The 14,033-nt window shown below is 34.9% G+C and overlaps 1 protein-coding gene across 1 annotated transcript; it reads right to left on the bottom strand.

The window, feature by feature from the left end:
• Positions 1–2,333: 2,333 nt before the first annotated feature.
• LOC132172862 (putative ALA-interacting subunit 2) lies at positions 2,334–12,477 on the bottom strand. Its single transcript, XM_059584430.1, has 10 exons — positions 12,346–12,477; positions 12,003–12,102; positions 10,680–10,741; positions 10,508–10,582; positions 10,266–10,382; positions 6,667–6,737; positions 4,984–5,281; positions 3,877–4,166; positions 2,775–2,830; positions 2,334–2,428 (listed from the first exon to the last, which is right to left on the bottom strand). Exons 2-9 carry the CDS (start codon positions 12,076–12,078, stop codon positions 2,779–2,781), a joined length of 1,041 nt encoding a protein of 346 aa, XP_059440413.1. The 5' UTR covers positions 12,079–12,102; positions 12,346–12,477; the 3' UTR covers positions 2,334–2,428; positions 2,775–2,778.
• Between the last annotated feature and the right edge of the window lie 1,556 nt (positions 12,478–14,033).

Raw genomic sequence — 14,033 nt, 5'->3', positions numbered from 1 at the left:
GGTAAAGGATTAAAAAAAAAAACCCCCCAAAAAGTAAAAGAAAACCCTTAGTGAAAATCCATTATTTCGTGCATGTTTGAATCTTTTATTGAACTTTGCTGATTAGGTTTATTTGCACGGTTAGATAAATAAATAAAATAATAATAATAATAATTTTACATATGAAAGGGGATGTAGCTATATGGCATATTACAAAAATATAGAGCAAGATTTTGCTTGAGGATTGATACCTCGCGTCTCCAAATTTTTATCTTTTCCCATCTTTTTATTTTTATAATTTCTTTTGGTCATTTTATTTTTTATTTTTTGAAAGAAATCAGTTCAATTTCATTAATTGATAAACGAACATAAAACTCAAATAACACAGAGCAAAAACTTTGAAGAAACCATAGCCGAAGCTACGAGGTTACAAGCGTCAAAGATAACGTATTATATTCCAGACTTAAACAAAATCCGCTAACCTATGACTAATTTTCAAATTAAACAGCAGATATGTGCCAAACAGACTCAAACTAATGCATAGGTAGCTCTTATTTCTCGGCACTGAGGGCAAAGAACCCCAAGCCAAAGCTCATCCTTCTCAACTCGAAAGTCAGAATAATGTTCACATTCACAACCCAAAGGTCTTGACCAAAGCAAACAAATCCGAAGGGCATCAGACAGGCAGATCGAGAGAGAGGACCGAGCATTATTACAAGCAAAAACAAAAACGATTACAAGGAAACGAAACATGATAGAAAGAACAAAAAAAAAGGAAAGCCATACAAAATTACAGGAAAATAAACAATATAAAAAGCACACCAAGAGGATGACAGCAGCCAGAAAGAAGAACCGATCGCACGCTCGCTGGAAACCGAAAACATAAGGGGTGTTGGAAGCTCATCGCGGTGGGGGTGCGAGAAAAGGCTCAGCAGAGGACGGTGGGAGGCGGAGCACGTGGAGGAGATCAGCGGCGCACTCAAATGGAGGAGGAAGTTTGAGTGAAACTCCAAGAGCATCACCCACAAAGTGTACCTAAACAAGCAGAAAAAAACAACAAAAGCAAATACAGAAAGAAACAAACACAATTAGGGACCAAAGGAGGGGGAAGACGCGAAGAGGAAGGAAAAGGAAAAAATCACCCAAAGAGCTAGGGGCATCAGGTAAATAGGCTAACTCGCTAAGAGAAAGAGGGCTATGGGAGGGGAGGGAGGAGGCAGAAGAGGGAGAGGGGAGGAGGCTAGAGGGGGAGAACAAAGAACAAAGGTTCTCCCCTTCCGACGACGCTCTTTGCTAGAGATGAAACCCTAGCAGAGAGGAGAGGGGAAATACCTCTTTTGTTTTTAGTCTATGCCCCGTCGCTTAAATGTTAAAGTAAATGTGATGTAATTTTTAAAATTATTATTGGATCAAAATTCAATAGTGATTCAATATCTCAAATTCAATAATTATTTTAAAAGTAACATCACCTTTGAGAATAAAACTTTTAAAAAGAGAGAGACAAAAATATAAGCCTTTCAACATACTAGGTGAAAGTCAACATTCACCTAGCATGTTGTTTCACCTTCAATCCAGCCGACTCGTTGTGTAGGCAGGGAGGATATAAGCTAGTCCCTGCATTCTTGTGTCATTTCCCTTTTGGTCTTGTTTTTAAACGTGGAAGTGGGGTTCAAAGATAATTTTTTTTTTTTTTTCTTTTGACATGATGAAACGTAGTCCCCAGTCGATTAAGCTACCCCCTTGAGGACTAGGTTCAAAGATAAGATTAATTGCTTGCAAAGGTCCTACATAAATTTTTAAAAAAAAATTACGTTACATATTTTTATTTTTTCTTCAATTTATTTTGTCTTATAATTAAATTTTCGCAAATTTTCATGCTGTTTGCTTGATCCCTTTTAATAATAATAATAATAATAATAATAAAGAAAAGAAAAGTCAATTTTTTTTATTTTTATTTTTTTTTTTGTATACAATACTTGCAAAATTTATAGTCTAACATAGTCCAATTGAGAATTTATAACCTCATAATGGGAGTGAGAAGCACACAAGTGAAATTACCAGCATAATCTGGCATAATTATATTATTTCGATCAATAAGGTTGTATGTAATTACTTCTTTTTCCTCAGATTTAACAAATGTCTACCTTAACAATCACATATGTTTACACTATCAGCTTCCACTATGGGTGTTTCTAAAGAATGACAAACATAATATGTTCAAGGTCATCCTCCAATAATGATCAAACCCCACCCCTTTATAAATAACAATCACTATATATGTCATAATATAATAACACTCATCTTATAAAAACTTGGGAGTCCTTGAAACCCACCATCATGTTTTCAACCAACTCCATTGCAAGGTGTCTGCTCTAGATTCAAAGCACTGTCCATTGTATCTTTAATTCTTTACTCCAAGAATGTACAACGTCGAGTAATAATGCGTAACCTGTTACACTAACGAATCAAATCACTAATCTGTCCAATTAAGTGGATTGACATGTGAAAATGGTGAAATATGGAAGGCATTTCCCTATACTAAGACAACTTCCAATGAATATATTTGATTTGATTAATATACAAATATCAGCAAGGATTTCCCTAAAATTTAATTAATACCTATGTTGGTTTATATGCACCATGAACTAGGATGAGATGCCTATAACATGAAACTAGTAGGTATTCATACTCGTATTGGTATGAATACAAATGCATATCACTGAATAAAAAATCGCATGGATATATGACATTGATGGGAAACTTCTCATTAACACAAATTATTGTATCAACTTCACCTTTTCAACTAGAAATGGCTTTCTTGTTCCAAGACAAATGCATCTCCCCATAAGGCCTGCAAAAATAATGGCAGCAAAAAATATACCATATTAAGCTTCCACAACAGGGTGTCTAGATTGACAAGTTGAGACAGTTCAAACTGGATAGATAACTATTTACTATTTGCAACTTCTAGTAAATGATAGTCACAGAACTAAGAGCTATCAGCAGAATGTGGTTTTACACATGGCGACATGATAGTGCCGGAAAGAATAACACAATTGTTAATAGCAAAATCTGGTACAGTAGTGGGCACTCTCAAGATGAAAATGTGTATGCAGTACAATTACTTCAACAACATTACAATGCCAACTATGAGCAGCCAATCAAAAAAGCTTCATTTATTGAGGATGAGGCCCCGACTCATTGACTATATGCATTTTATGCCAAACATCATAGAGCCAGATACATAGTGGGTGGACATGATGTATGCCATATGTATATATGCTTACAACCTGTATAATAACAACTAATTGAACCCGATTAGATTAGAAAGGTGATGAAAACTCTAATAGTGGAAATATTTTTTTTGATAAGTAATAAGAAGTTTATTAAAGAAGGAGAAAAGTGAGACGCGCCCCTAATTACACACGAAGTATACAAAGGGGGCCAAAGCGAACCCAAAGAAAAACCCCAGCACACCCACCCAGAAAAACCAAAAAACCACCCAAAAACCCTCAAACAAACTCACCAAAGCAAAATCATTCAAACCCATCGTGGTTGTATTTCCACAAAATATTTGAGAGATAAAAGCCATTGACAAAAATATGTTAAGTCTGTTACAGATCTTGTTGAATGGCCATGTGAGACTGAGTGAGAGAGGGGGCGGCAAAATACTTGAATAACAGTCTTGAATGATGGGAATGACCAAGTATGATATGATCTAAACAATCATATGGAATTCCAGAATTACAAGGGCAATAGTTTCCTTATGATAGAGAAAGACTTCAAGTTGTTAACAACTTGTCAAAAGCCTTAAGCGGCATGTATATTTCAGATGTAACAGAGGATAAATATGCAGAGAAAGCAAGTAGTTGTGATGATGTATCTACAGAGTATTACCTTGAACATTTGATATGAAGTAATATGAAGACAATGGCGACCAATAAACAAACAGAACCAACAACAATGTACGCAGCCCCAATGAAGTCATTCTTTCCTCCCAGCCAGCTTGATGTTGAAAGAACAAGCTTCTTTTTCCCGCCAAAACTGTAGGTGTTGTAGTTGTTCATCAACTTGACTACGATAACATCATCTGCATCCAAATCCTCTTCAATTCTACCATACAATTTTCGGAAGCTAGGGAGAGCAGCAGTGCGCATCCATACAATAAGATCTTCTTGATCACTTAGCTAATTATTTTGTCACAACCCACCAACCAAGTACAAAAGAACAAGACAAGGCCAAAAGGCATCATTAGAACTCACACTCTAGCCAATACTAGAAAAAAGATATACAGTGCAAATATAGGGGATTAGACCCACCCAGAAGATCACTTAAAAAGAAAGAACTTTTCCCAGATATCATATGCATATAAGGTAGGTATGGGCATTGACAGGGGATTGGGACCTATTACTTCTCTGCAATCAGATACTCCAGTCGTAGATTCAATATGGCATTTGGTTACAGTCTTAATGCCTAACTAGAGAGCACAACACTCAATCCCATCTTGTCGTCAATCTTAACACTGGTTCTTTGCAGTATTCCACCGAGTAAAACTGGACAACATTATAAAGAATATCACAACCACTGCACTACCCTATTCAATCAGTCCTGTGAGGGTGCAACTCACTTATTAGGGTTTAGGGTTTAGTATTCCACGGAGTAAAACTGGACAACATTATAAAGAATATCACAACCACTGCACTACCCTATTCAATCAGTCCTGTGAGGGTGCAACTCACTTATTATGAAACAAAATGAAGGGATAATCAATATATCAATATGTTTTGATGATACAACCTACTACTATGAAATAAATATTGTATGCAATGAACTAATTTAAAACACATGCTTCATGAGTCAGGGCCGTATACCAGTCGAGGAAAAAACTACATAACTACTAGACAGGGGTGGTTACATAAAGGTTTTGCAAGTCATAATTATGTAGCATGATATTCGAGGGCAAAGGAGTACAGAAAGAAATTGTTGTACACTGCTACTACTTACAGGAATACTTGGATCTAGCCTTCCACCACCAATCAAGGTTCCATTCTGGAAATTGAAGGGATATACATGTTTCCCAAATTTGTGATCACGGTCACTCTTCCAAGCTATGTTCTTCCTGTTAACCTTCAATTCTGATCTCCCACGAATAAATTTATATGTATCATTAAACAAACTCCATGCTATCAACCCACAGGGGACAACTGGAAGACCATTACTGGACTGTTCAGGTTTACAGGAACTGGAGTCATTGTACTTTAGTCCATGCAACAGCTGCTGATCATTTCTATTTTTGACATACCTGAAAAAAAAAAAAAAAAAAAAAAAAAAAAAAAATTGGAGTTGGCACCAACTTGAAAGCACACAGTTGAGATTACAACCAGTAGAAAATTTCCAAATTATCATTTGGTCTAACAAAAAAGAATCCCATAATTCTTCTAAAGATTTTAGGCATAAAAAATAATCTAACACAAAGAAATGAATGAATTTCTCCAAATTTCACCATAAAATATTCATAAATAAGAAGTTTCGGCATGGAGTGTAAAGCAAAGAAAAATTTATAAAAGAATTTCCAAGATATATTTTCCATCTTAACCAATTTAAGTTTAAAAATAATCAAGGCTCTTAAACTTTTTTTTATGTTGATGAAAATTAATGAAGTTCAAATAATTGTATAATGTACATATAGATAGATGTGGGAAGGTACCCATATTTACAACTTATTTCTTTTTTTCCATCATTTTCTATTGAACCAAAGGGAGCCACGTGACAATACTTCAGTTATGAAACAAAAAAAGCCAGAAAATAGCAAAAAACTCCATCACAGTTCCCTGGATGAAACCATAGAACCATATAACAAACTGAATTTAAAATAATAACAATAACAACAACAACAACAATATAATAATAATAAAAGAGAAATTTTAAAGGGTAAATAGGGTAAGAGACAATTATAGGTACACAGGTAATCAAAAGTAAGCATAGCACTCATCACTACATTAGAAATAGAAACTAAGGCTATGTTTGGTAAGCTTTTTAACAAGTTTTTTCTTTCCTCAAATACAAAAACACACTTTTCAGAAAATTGTTACCGAACGAAACACTTTAAAAACACACACAACACAAAACAATATTAAAAAAATAAAACATAACACACTTTTTAGAAAACTCCCCACACCTTATAAGTATATTTTCGAAAAAACACATTTATTTTTTCAGATGTGGAAGCTAACTTGTTACTTAAAAGAAATAGAGAGGTGGCCGAGCCCAAGGGAGGAGATCGAGGAGTGGCGACCTCTATCTTGGTCAGAGGTGGCAGCACACGACCACCTCTAACCTGTTAGGGTGGCCGTTTTATTATTATTATTATTATTATTATTTTATTTTTTTAAGAAAGAAGTCAAACTCCAGACCTGAGAAAATAAGCATGTGTTTCTCAAAATAAACATTTATAGTATTTGTTTCTTTGAAAACACTAAACACTAGAAGTTTACCAAACAATTTTCTTTTGCTAACTCCACAAACAACTCTTTTCAAATGTGGACCCCACTGAAAATATTTCTCAACTTTCCATCACGTCAAAAACTCTTTTGAAATCAAAACACACAAACACACACACACAAAAAAAAAACACACACGCACACACTTTTTGACACACTTACCAAACATACAATAAAGAACTCTCACCTTCGGTGGTTCTGATAGTAGTTATCAAGTTGATAGTAGATGTAAATTGGAGCTTTCATGTGTTTGTACACCTACAAAGGAATTCAAAAACACATAATAAAAGAAAATAGGATAAAAATAAATAAATTCAAAAAAAAAAGGTGAAAAGTAATGGCTTAAATCCAATGACCAAAAGCTCCACTATTTCTATGAATTTCCAAATGTGTATAAAGTAAACAAAGTAATGTTCCTAAGCTCTATCACATGTAGAAAATTATGCAGGGTGACATCAACCAAAGGATTTTCATTTTAAGCAATTCATTAATTTATTGCAGTTCGTCAAAGATTTTGAACTTCGAAGATCCAGACTATCATATCCTACAAGCCTCCATTCTTCTATTGCCAAATGGCATAAAATTTTTTTGGATAAGTAATCGAAATATCATTAAAAACAAAAAATCGTTACACAGAGAGTATACAGGAGAAACACCTAGTTAGGAGAAGTTTCTTATGAAAACTAAGCTCTCATGGAGCTACAAACATAGACGTCCAAGTATAAAGAGTAAAAAAGAAAAAGGATTCAAGGTCTGCCAACATTCTCTCACAGTTCTATCATTTCTTTCTCTCCAAAGACACTACAAGAGGTAAGAAGGCAACATCTTCGACACAACAACACTCAGAGTTGTACCATCAGTCTACTAGCAAGCAAATAAGTCAGCTACACTACTAGGCATCACCCAAGACTGCCCAAAAAGACTGAAAAAGGCATTCCATAAGGCGCAGCAACCTCACAATTAAGGAGAAGATGGTCCACAGACTTCCCATCCCTTTTGCACATACAACACCTATCATTCACAATGACATGCCGCTTCCTAAAATCGCCCATAGTAAGGATCTTTCCTAAAACCACCAAACAAGCAAAAAAGGCTGCCCTCAAGGGAAACTTAGTCCTGCAAATACTCTTCCAAGGGAAAGGAGTGCTATCGTTACAAGCAAGGACACTGTAGAAGGAGCTAATAGCGAAAAACCCTTTTTATGGAATGGAACAAAGACATCTACCTCCAAATCATGAGCTGTTCTAACAAGGATTACGTTCCACTGAATTGAATCACTAGAAAACTCCAAGTGAGCCACTACTGAAGCATCTTGTACACAGGCAATGCCATATAAATTTGGAAAGGTTTCCTTAAGGGCCTTGTCCCCACAACTCAGATCATGCTAGAATCTAACATTGACGCCATCTCCCACCTCAAACCTAGTATGACTTAACAATATCCCCCAACCTCTCTTGATATTCTTCCAAACCCCCACCCCATACGAACCAACAAGCTCATTAGAACACCAACCACCCCACGAGCTGCCAAATTTTGGGTCCACCACAACTCTCTATCATGCCTCTCTCATGCACATAGCCAAATGGCACAAGATATCCCCAGCTAAAAGAGAGAAAAGGCACAAAATTCCTGAATCAAAACTCAAAACCCAGGGAATGGGCTCGAAGGCCACCGACCTAGCCAATGCCATTAATGCGCTAGGGAGACAATACCAACCCTGGTGCACGCATGGAGAAAGGGCCTAGTTTTTTTTTCAGTATTTTGGTATATCAAAGGCATAACTGCATCGATTCCGCTTTTTCTTCTCTTTGGATTTCTTCTTATCTCTCTTTAATTTATGTGAGCTTTTGCGTATTCTATATTAAATCCCATATTGGCCCTTATTGCTTTATGTCGAGGCCACCACTGTAAACCTAATTATCTCCCTTTCCTGTTCCTATATAAGAAAGACACGAATATCATGCATCATATATCTATCCAATAAAATGTCTTGTCATAGACAAAAAAACTAGACACATAGAAAAGTGCACAATATATGTACAGTTTAAAGCCTCTACAATAAGGGATAGACTCAAAAGTGCAATTTTAGTAAAGGCTAAGTAAACATGAGTTCGCTCCACCAGAATTTCTGAGCCTAAGCCAGAAGTTAGATACCTTAGTTGATTTCCTTTCACTCCCTCCAAAATATTTCATTTCCATAGATCAACAAAGCTTCAACTTAAAATTACAAAGCCTTAAGGGTGAAAGGTGGGGGAAAGAAATAAACTAACAAAGATCATGGCAGATCAATTTAAGACTTGTCAAATGTCTTTGAAATAAACTCAAATCAGGAAAGACAGGAGAACAACCAAAAATTTGTTTTAATTAAAACTAGAAGCCTATAAGCTTGTGGATTGGTTACCCATTAATTTCTTACATGGTCAAATATTATGCAAGGATTGTTTGCATTCACTTGAGACTAAACATAAGGAAGCAGCTAAGAACATCTGTAGACTTTGAGTCATCTGATGTCCTCTTCAAATAGTGGGACTTCATATTTTAAGCAAAAGTCTTCGAAAATAGGGACTTCTAAAGATAACTACTAAACAGGTTCATTCAAAGCTAATTATGTATAATGTATCCACCTTAGAACTAGCTGAAGAAACAAGTGCAAATAGTTTCATAGATATGGTGTGTTAAAAAGAACCTATATCGATTGCATACAGTAACTAGGAGTCCTATTACACCTAAGGCCAACTCCAATTCACAAAACCAAGGTTCATCTCGTGTAGTGATTGTGGACTCGTACAAGGATATTGAGTAGAATGTTGGTGGTGCAGATGGACCTCCATACATCTAGGACCTCTATGCGCTAACTCCTCCAAAACAATTTTCAGACCGAAGCTTCACGAGGTAAGATAGAACTCCAATGGTGATGCAATCTGGATCAGGTTAAGTAACTTAAGGTAGCAGTATTTAGCAGCTAGCTACAGTGTTTAGCTTGTGTTCTTTTCCCTTTTGAGTGTATTACTGTACAAAGTTGATAAGATCTATATTCGACTAGTTCACCTTTCTTAACAAAGTTTTAGAACAAGTATACATATAAAACATAACACATTTAATCAAGGGAAGATGATAATAAGATAGCATCAAAGAGACTGGTGAAATTACATAAAGCAAATGAATGCATTATAGAGGCGTATCCAAAAAATTTGTTATTATTTACACTTATGAAAAGAACACAACAGAATTGAATTGGATTCAAGAGCCATTGAATCTAGTCTAAAAGCGCGTCAGAAATTCCTCCTAAAAATATCTCTTTCTAGATTTGCTCAATTATAGAAAGTCCATCTACCAGCTCTTCTTCTTCTATTGTAAGAAAAAGTATTTATGCTTTTGGACAAGAGGGAGCACATTACTCCACCCATTAAAACTGTCCTAACTGATCTTTTTTCTTTCTTTTTTTCTTTTGTTTGCTCTTCTACTTGTTTTGGGAAATGAACTATACTATGTGCTTAATCCAAACCACTTGATTTTAATATGAATGTTTTCATCGGCAATATGTTGGGATTCTTGGTAGGTTTACGACACTAAATTGTGGACTGCTAAATCTATGAAGGCTGTACATTTCAGTAAAGGAGAAATCATCATCAGAATTAAGAATGAGTATTGGCGAAGTTTGCAATATGAAATCCTTGAAAGCTGTATGAATCTCATAAAATCAACAAGTCACAGGAATTGTCATTGAATATGTGGAGAACACCCAAAAAAAAAAAAAAAAAAAAAGAAAAGAAAAGGAAGTATCACCTTTAAGAAGAGAGAACAATTTTTGGGAATTGAGCTATCTTTGATATATCGTAGCTTATCGCTTTTAAATGCATCTGGTACACATTTAATATCATACCGGTCCACAAGTTCAACAACCTAGAAATCAAATGTCAAATAAATAATCATTTACAGATCCATGCTCTATATGACTGCAAGCCTTTGAAGAGAAAAAGAACGCGTGGGCAGCAATTTGAAAAGGTTCAAGCAACTTAAATACTTACACTTCTCGAAGAACGAACAGTAACAAGTCCAACAGGAATGAAAAAAGCACCCATAAATAGATACGTAGTGATGACCTGAAGAATATAAAGTGAACACCACAAAGTACAAAAATAAAGATGAATGGTGGATTATGGAAGATTCAGATATAAATACTAGTCATTGAGAAGGTACCCATGCTGGTGTTAGGATAGGTTTACAAGCTGGGAGTTGCTGCTGTTTAAACTGATGAAACACTGCAAAAGCACTGGATTAGGAATTTTATAAATTAATCTAGACAAAGAAAGTTAAGTGCAAATATGTCATGTCTTAACAAATAGTCGATATGTGCCAACTGGCATTTTCTCAGAAGATTACATCCAAACTGCAAAAGAAACTAATAAAATAAAGGACGAAAAAAAAAAAACACCTCAGCTAATGGTGCATAGATTTATTCCATATTACAGAGTCAAAGTCGATAAAAAAAATTGGCAGTGCAATGCAATGGAACAACAATAAATCCCCTTAACATATTAGAACTAATCAGTGTCTCTGTGGGATAAAGTGATCTGACATCCTTCCAAGCAAGGTTGAGATAGATGGCTGCCAGAATCATACAGATTGCTGATTCAATACTTAATTCCAATAAAATTGAGTGATCCCTAATATCTGAAGCATATGCTAAATGATGCAGAAGAACATAGTACAACATTAGTCACATTTTATTCACACATGTGGTTGCCCAGATGTGAGAGAGTAAGTGAAGAATCATGTCATAGAAGTCAAGATGGGTAGAAAAACATTTTTGGGTGTAAAGTGAACAAATAAGAAAATGAGGCAAAACATGTGCTTGCTAGAAGCATGTGCAGAACCATACTCACAAAACTTTTTTTCTGGAAGTTTCCAGGAGCTCTGAAGGTTAAAAAACTAACAGTGATAGATAATTCACATGAGCAAGATCTAAAGTGACTGAGATAAACAACATCTAAAAGCAGCTGTATGGACCTTCTTCTCGAGCATATTAACCATTTATCTTAATCTCTTAACCTTAGTTTAAAAATCTCAATACCCTTAAGAATGTGTTTCTCACCAAACCCCAAGCTGAACCGCTTAGAATAACAAATTGGCAACTCAAATATGATGATTATTCATCTTTAAGGACCATAAGTAAAATATAGATACAATTCCTGTCTAATATGTCAAATGATTTTATGGATTTTCACAGAATCAGATAATAGTCTAATGCATAGTATTTAATGTTCCCCACAACGGTTGATGACAAAAAACAACACAATAATCCTCTCCTAGTCCTGACTTAGCCAACTAACACATCATAAAGTCCATTGATTTAATGTACAACTATTTTACCACTTCAATAACCAGTAAACAAGTGCATTTGATTACTCAGCTCAACTTACTTTCCCAATCTCTACAACAGAATGATTAAACACACACAAACACACACGCAAACCCTAATAAACCTTCAAATCAAAAAACAATGACATGATTTTGTTATACCATTAGATTTGCCTTCTATTGGAACCTCTCGGGGTCTTACTGGAGCTGCTGAGGTACTCGCTCTTTCCATTTCCATCAATTCTAACTCTCAGCAATGCCACTGCACAGACCAAACCTTTAGAAGTCAGTCCTTAAGTTCCAATGGTAAAAAATCACACCAGAATTGAGAATGTTCTCACACATTGCATCAGAACCAAAGCTTTCTCGTATCAAGGGCTAAAATTCGAAAGATTTCGTTTTCTCCCATCGCAGAAACAGTGCGAATGGGTATATGCTTTTGGTTTTCCTTGCATTTTCTCAGCAACCAAACAGCGTTAGCGAGAGACGAGAGTAGAAGGAATACCTGATGACTTTGTGGCGATCAGAAATGGGGAATTGAATTTCAGAGGCGGGAGACGTGAAGACGACAAGTTAAGAAACTGGAGGGAATATGGGGTTGCTTGGGGGTGATGGAAAATTTGGAAGTTTTGCTTTATTCTTTGCTTGGGGAGGTTGCTAGTTTTTTTTTTTTTTTTTTTTTTTAAATACTAATGGGCACCAAAATTAGTAAAATTAAATTGGATAAAATAAGTTCACCATTCATGTTTTTTAATGTTTTGAAAAGTAGAGTTTAAATTTGAAAAAGTTTTTTACATTTTGAAAAATATTTTTATTTTAAATTATGTTAATGTTTAGAGAAAATTATACTTTCAGTTTTTAAAACATAGGGGAAAAAAAAAAAGTCAGAATTGTCGAATTGCAACAATTTGAAAGTTTAGGGGGGTAAAGTGTATTTTCCCCTAAAACATATTATCACGACATTCTTGAAAATATCATACCAATCTAGACTCACCAATTGTCAAGAAATTCTTGAAAATATCATACCAATAAGAGAAAAGAGAAATGTTGTGGTGCAATAAAAGAACCATTTTTTGCCCATAAAAGTCTTAGGTAGCAAAAGGCTACAAGCCCCATTCGTAATTGTTGTGACCCCACCTACTGATGGAGCCTGTGACTTTTTGCCACCTAAGACTTTTATGGGCTAAACATTGTTTTTTTATTACACTATAGCATATCCCAAGAGAAAATGACCAATACAAATGGGTAAATTTAATATGTGATGCTCAATACGTTGAATATTTAACTAAAATTAATAGTGAATTGACGGAGACAAAATTCAAACTTATAATATTTTGCTCTGATACCATGTTAAATTACTATTTATCACAAAAGTTTAAACTGATAAAAAGAATAAGTTTAATCATTTAGTCAATATTGAGGCCTTTCGCTTTGCTCCTCGACTTATCCTTCACACCAATATCTTCATAATCCACTTTTTCTTTTTCCCTTAACAAGAGAATCTACTCTATACACTTCACCACTAAACTATTCAATCATTTGCACTTTTAACCACAGTATTTAAAATGTGACATTTTACCCCCAAAGTATTTGACATTGATACTTGACCCCATGAAGTACATTTTACTCCCTAAAATATTTTAAGCTGACACTTTACCCTCCAAAGTAACTAAGTTTTGGGGGGTATAGTGTCAACTCCAGGGGTAAATTGTCAATTCAAAATACTTCAGGAGGGTCAAATGTCAATGTCATATACTTTGAGGGGAGTAAAGTGTCACTTTTTAAACATTGAGGTTAAAAGTGCAAATAGATGAATAGTTTAGGGGGATAAAATGTATTTTTTCCTAAAATATATTGTAGTTCACACCGGTAGCCTAGAAGGTTCAAGTAATAGTTGTACACAAATATTAACTAGCATATTAAACAGAACACATATGCACCAAACAATCAATATTTTATATTGATTATTAGTAATTTTTAATTATTGTTAAAATTTATATTTAAATAATCAAATTATATATACATATATATACACACACATAAGGCGTATGTAATTTTCACACGAAAATGAGATTCGAACTAGTAATTTTCGCTTTATAAGGCGTAGTCCCCAGCCGATTGAGTTATCCCACTCATATACATATATTTATGTCAAAACTCATAATTATAATAACTCAAGTTGTGTATATTAAA

This window comes from Corylus avellana, chromosome ca2 (assembly GCF_901000735.1).
Source record: "Corylus avellana chromosome ca2, CavTom2PMs-1.0".
Lineage (NCBI taxonomy): Eukaryota > Viridiplantae > Streptophyta > Magnoliopsida > Fagales > Betulaceae > Corylus > Corylus avellana.
This window is presented reverse-complemented; position numbering and strand designations above follow the sequence as displayed.

What these genes read in the sequence shown, in the direction of transcription:
- LOC132172862 (XM_059584430.1), bottom strand. Translation starts at nt 12,078, where the DNA reads ATGGAAATGGAAAGAGCGAGTACCTCAGCAGCTCCAGTAAGACCCCGA. An exon ending in CTGTTCGTTCTTCGAGAAGT is followed by an intron (nt 10,383 to 10,507) that starts GTAAGTATTTAA and finishes TTTGATTTCTAG; the next exon opens with GTTGTTGAACTTGTGGACCG. An exon ending in GGCTAGATCCAAGTATTCCT is followed by an intron (nt 4,167 to 4,983) that starts GTAAGTAGTAGC and finishes CAAAATAATTAG; the next exon opens with CTAAGTGATCAAGAAGATCT.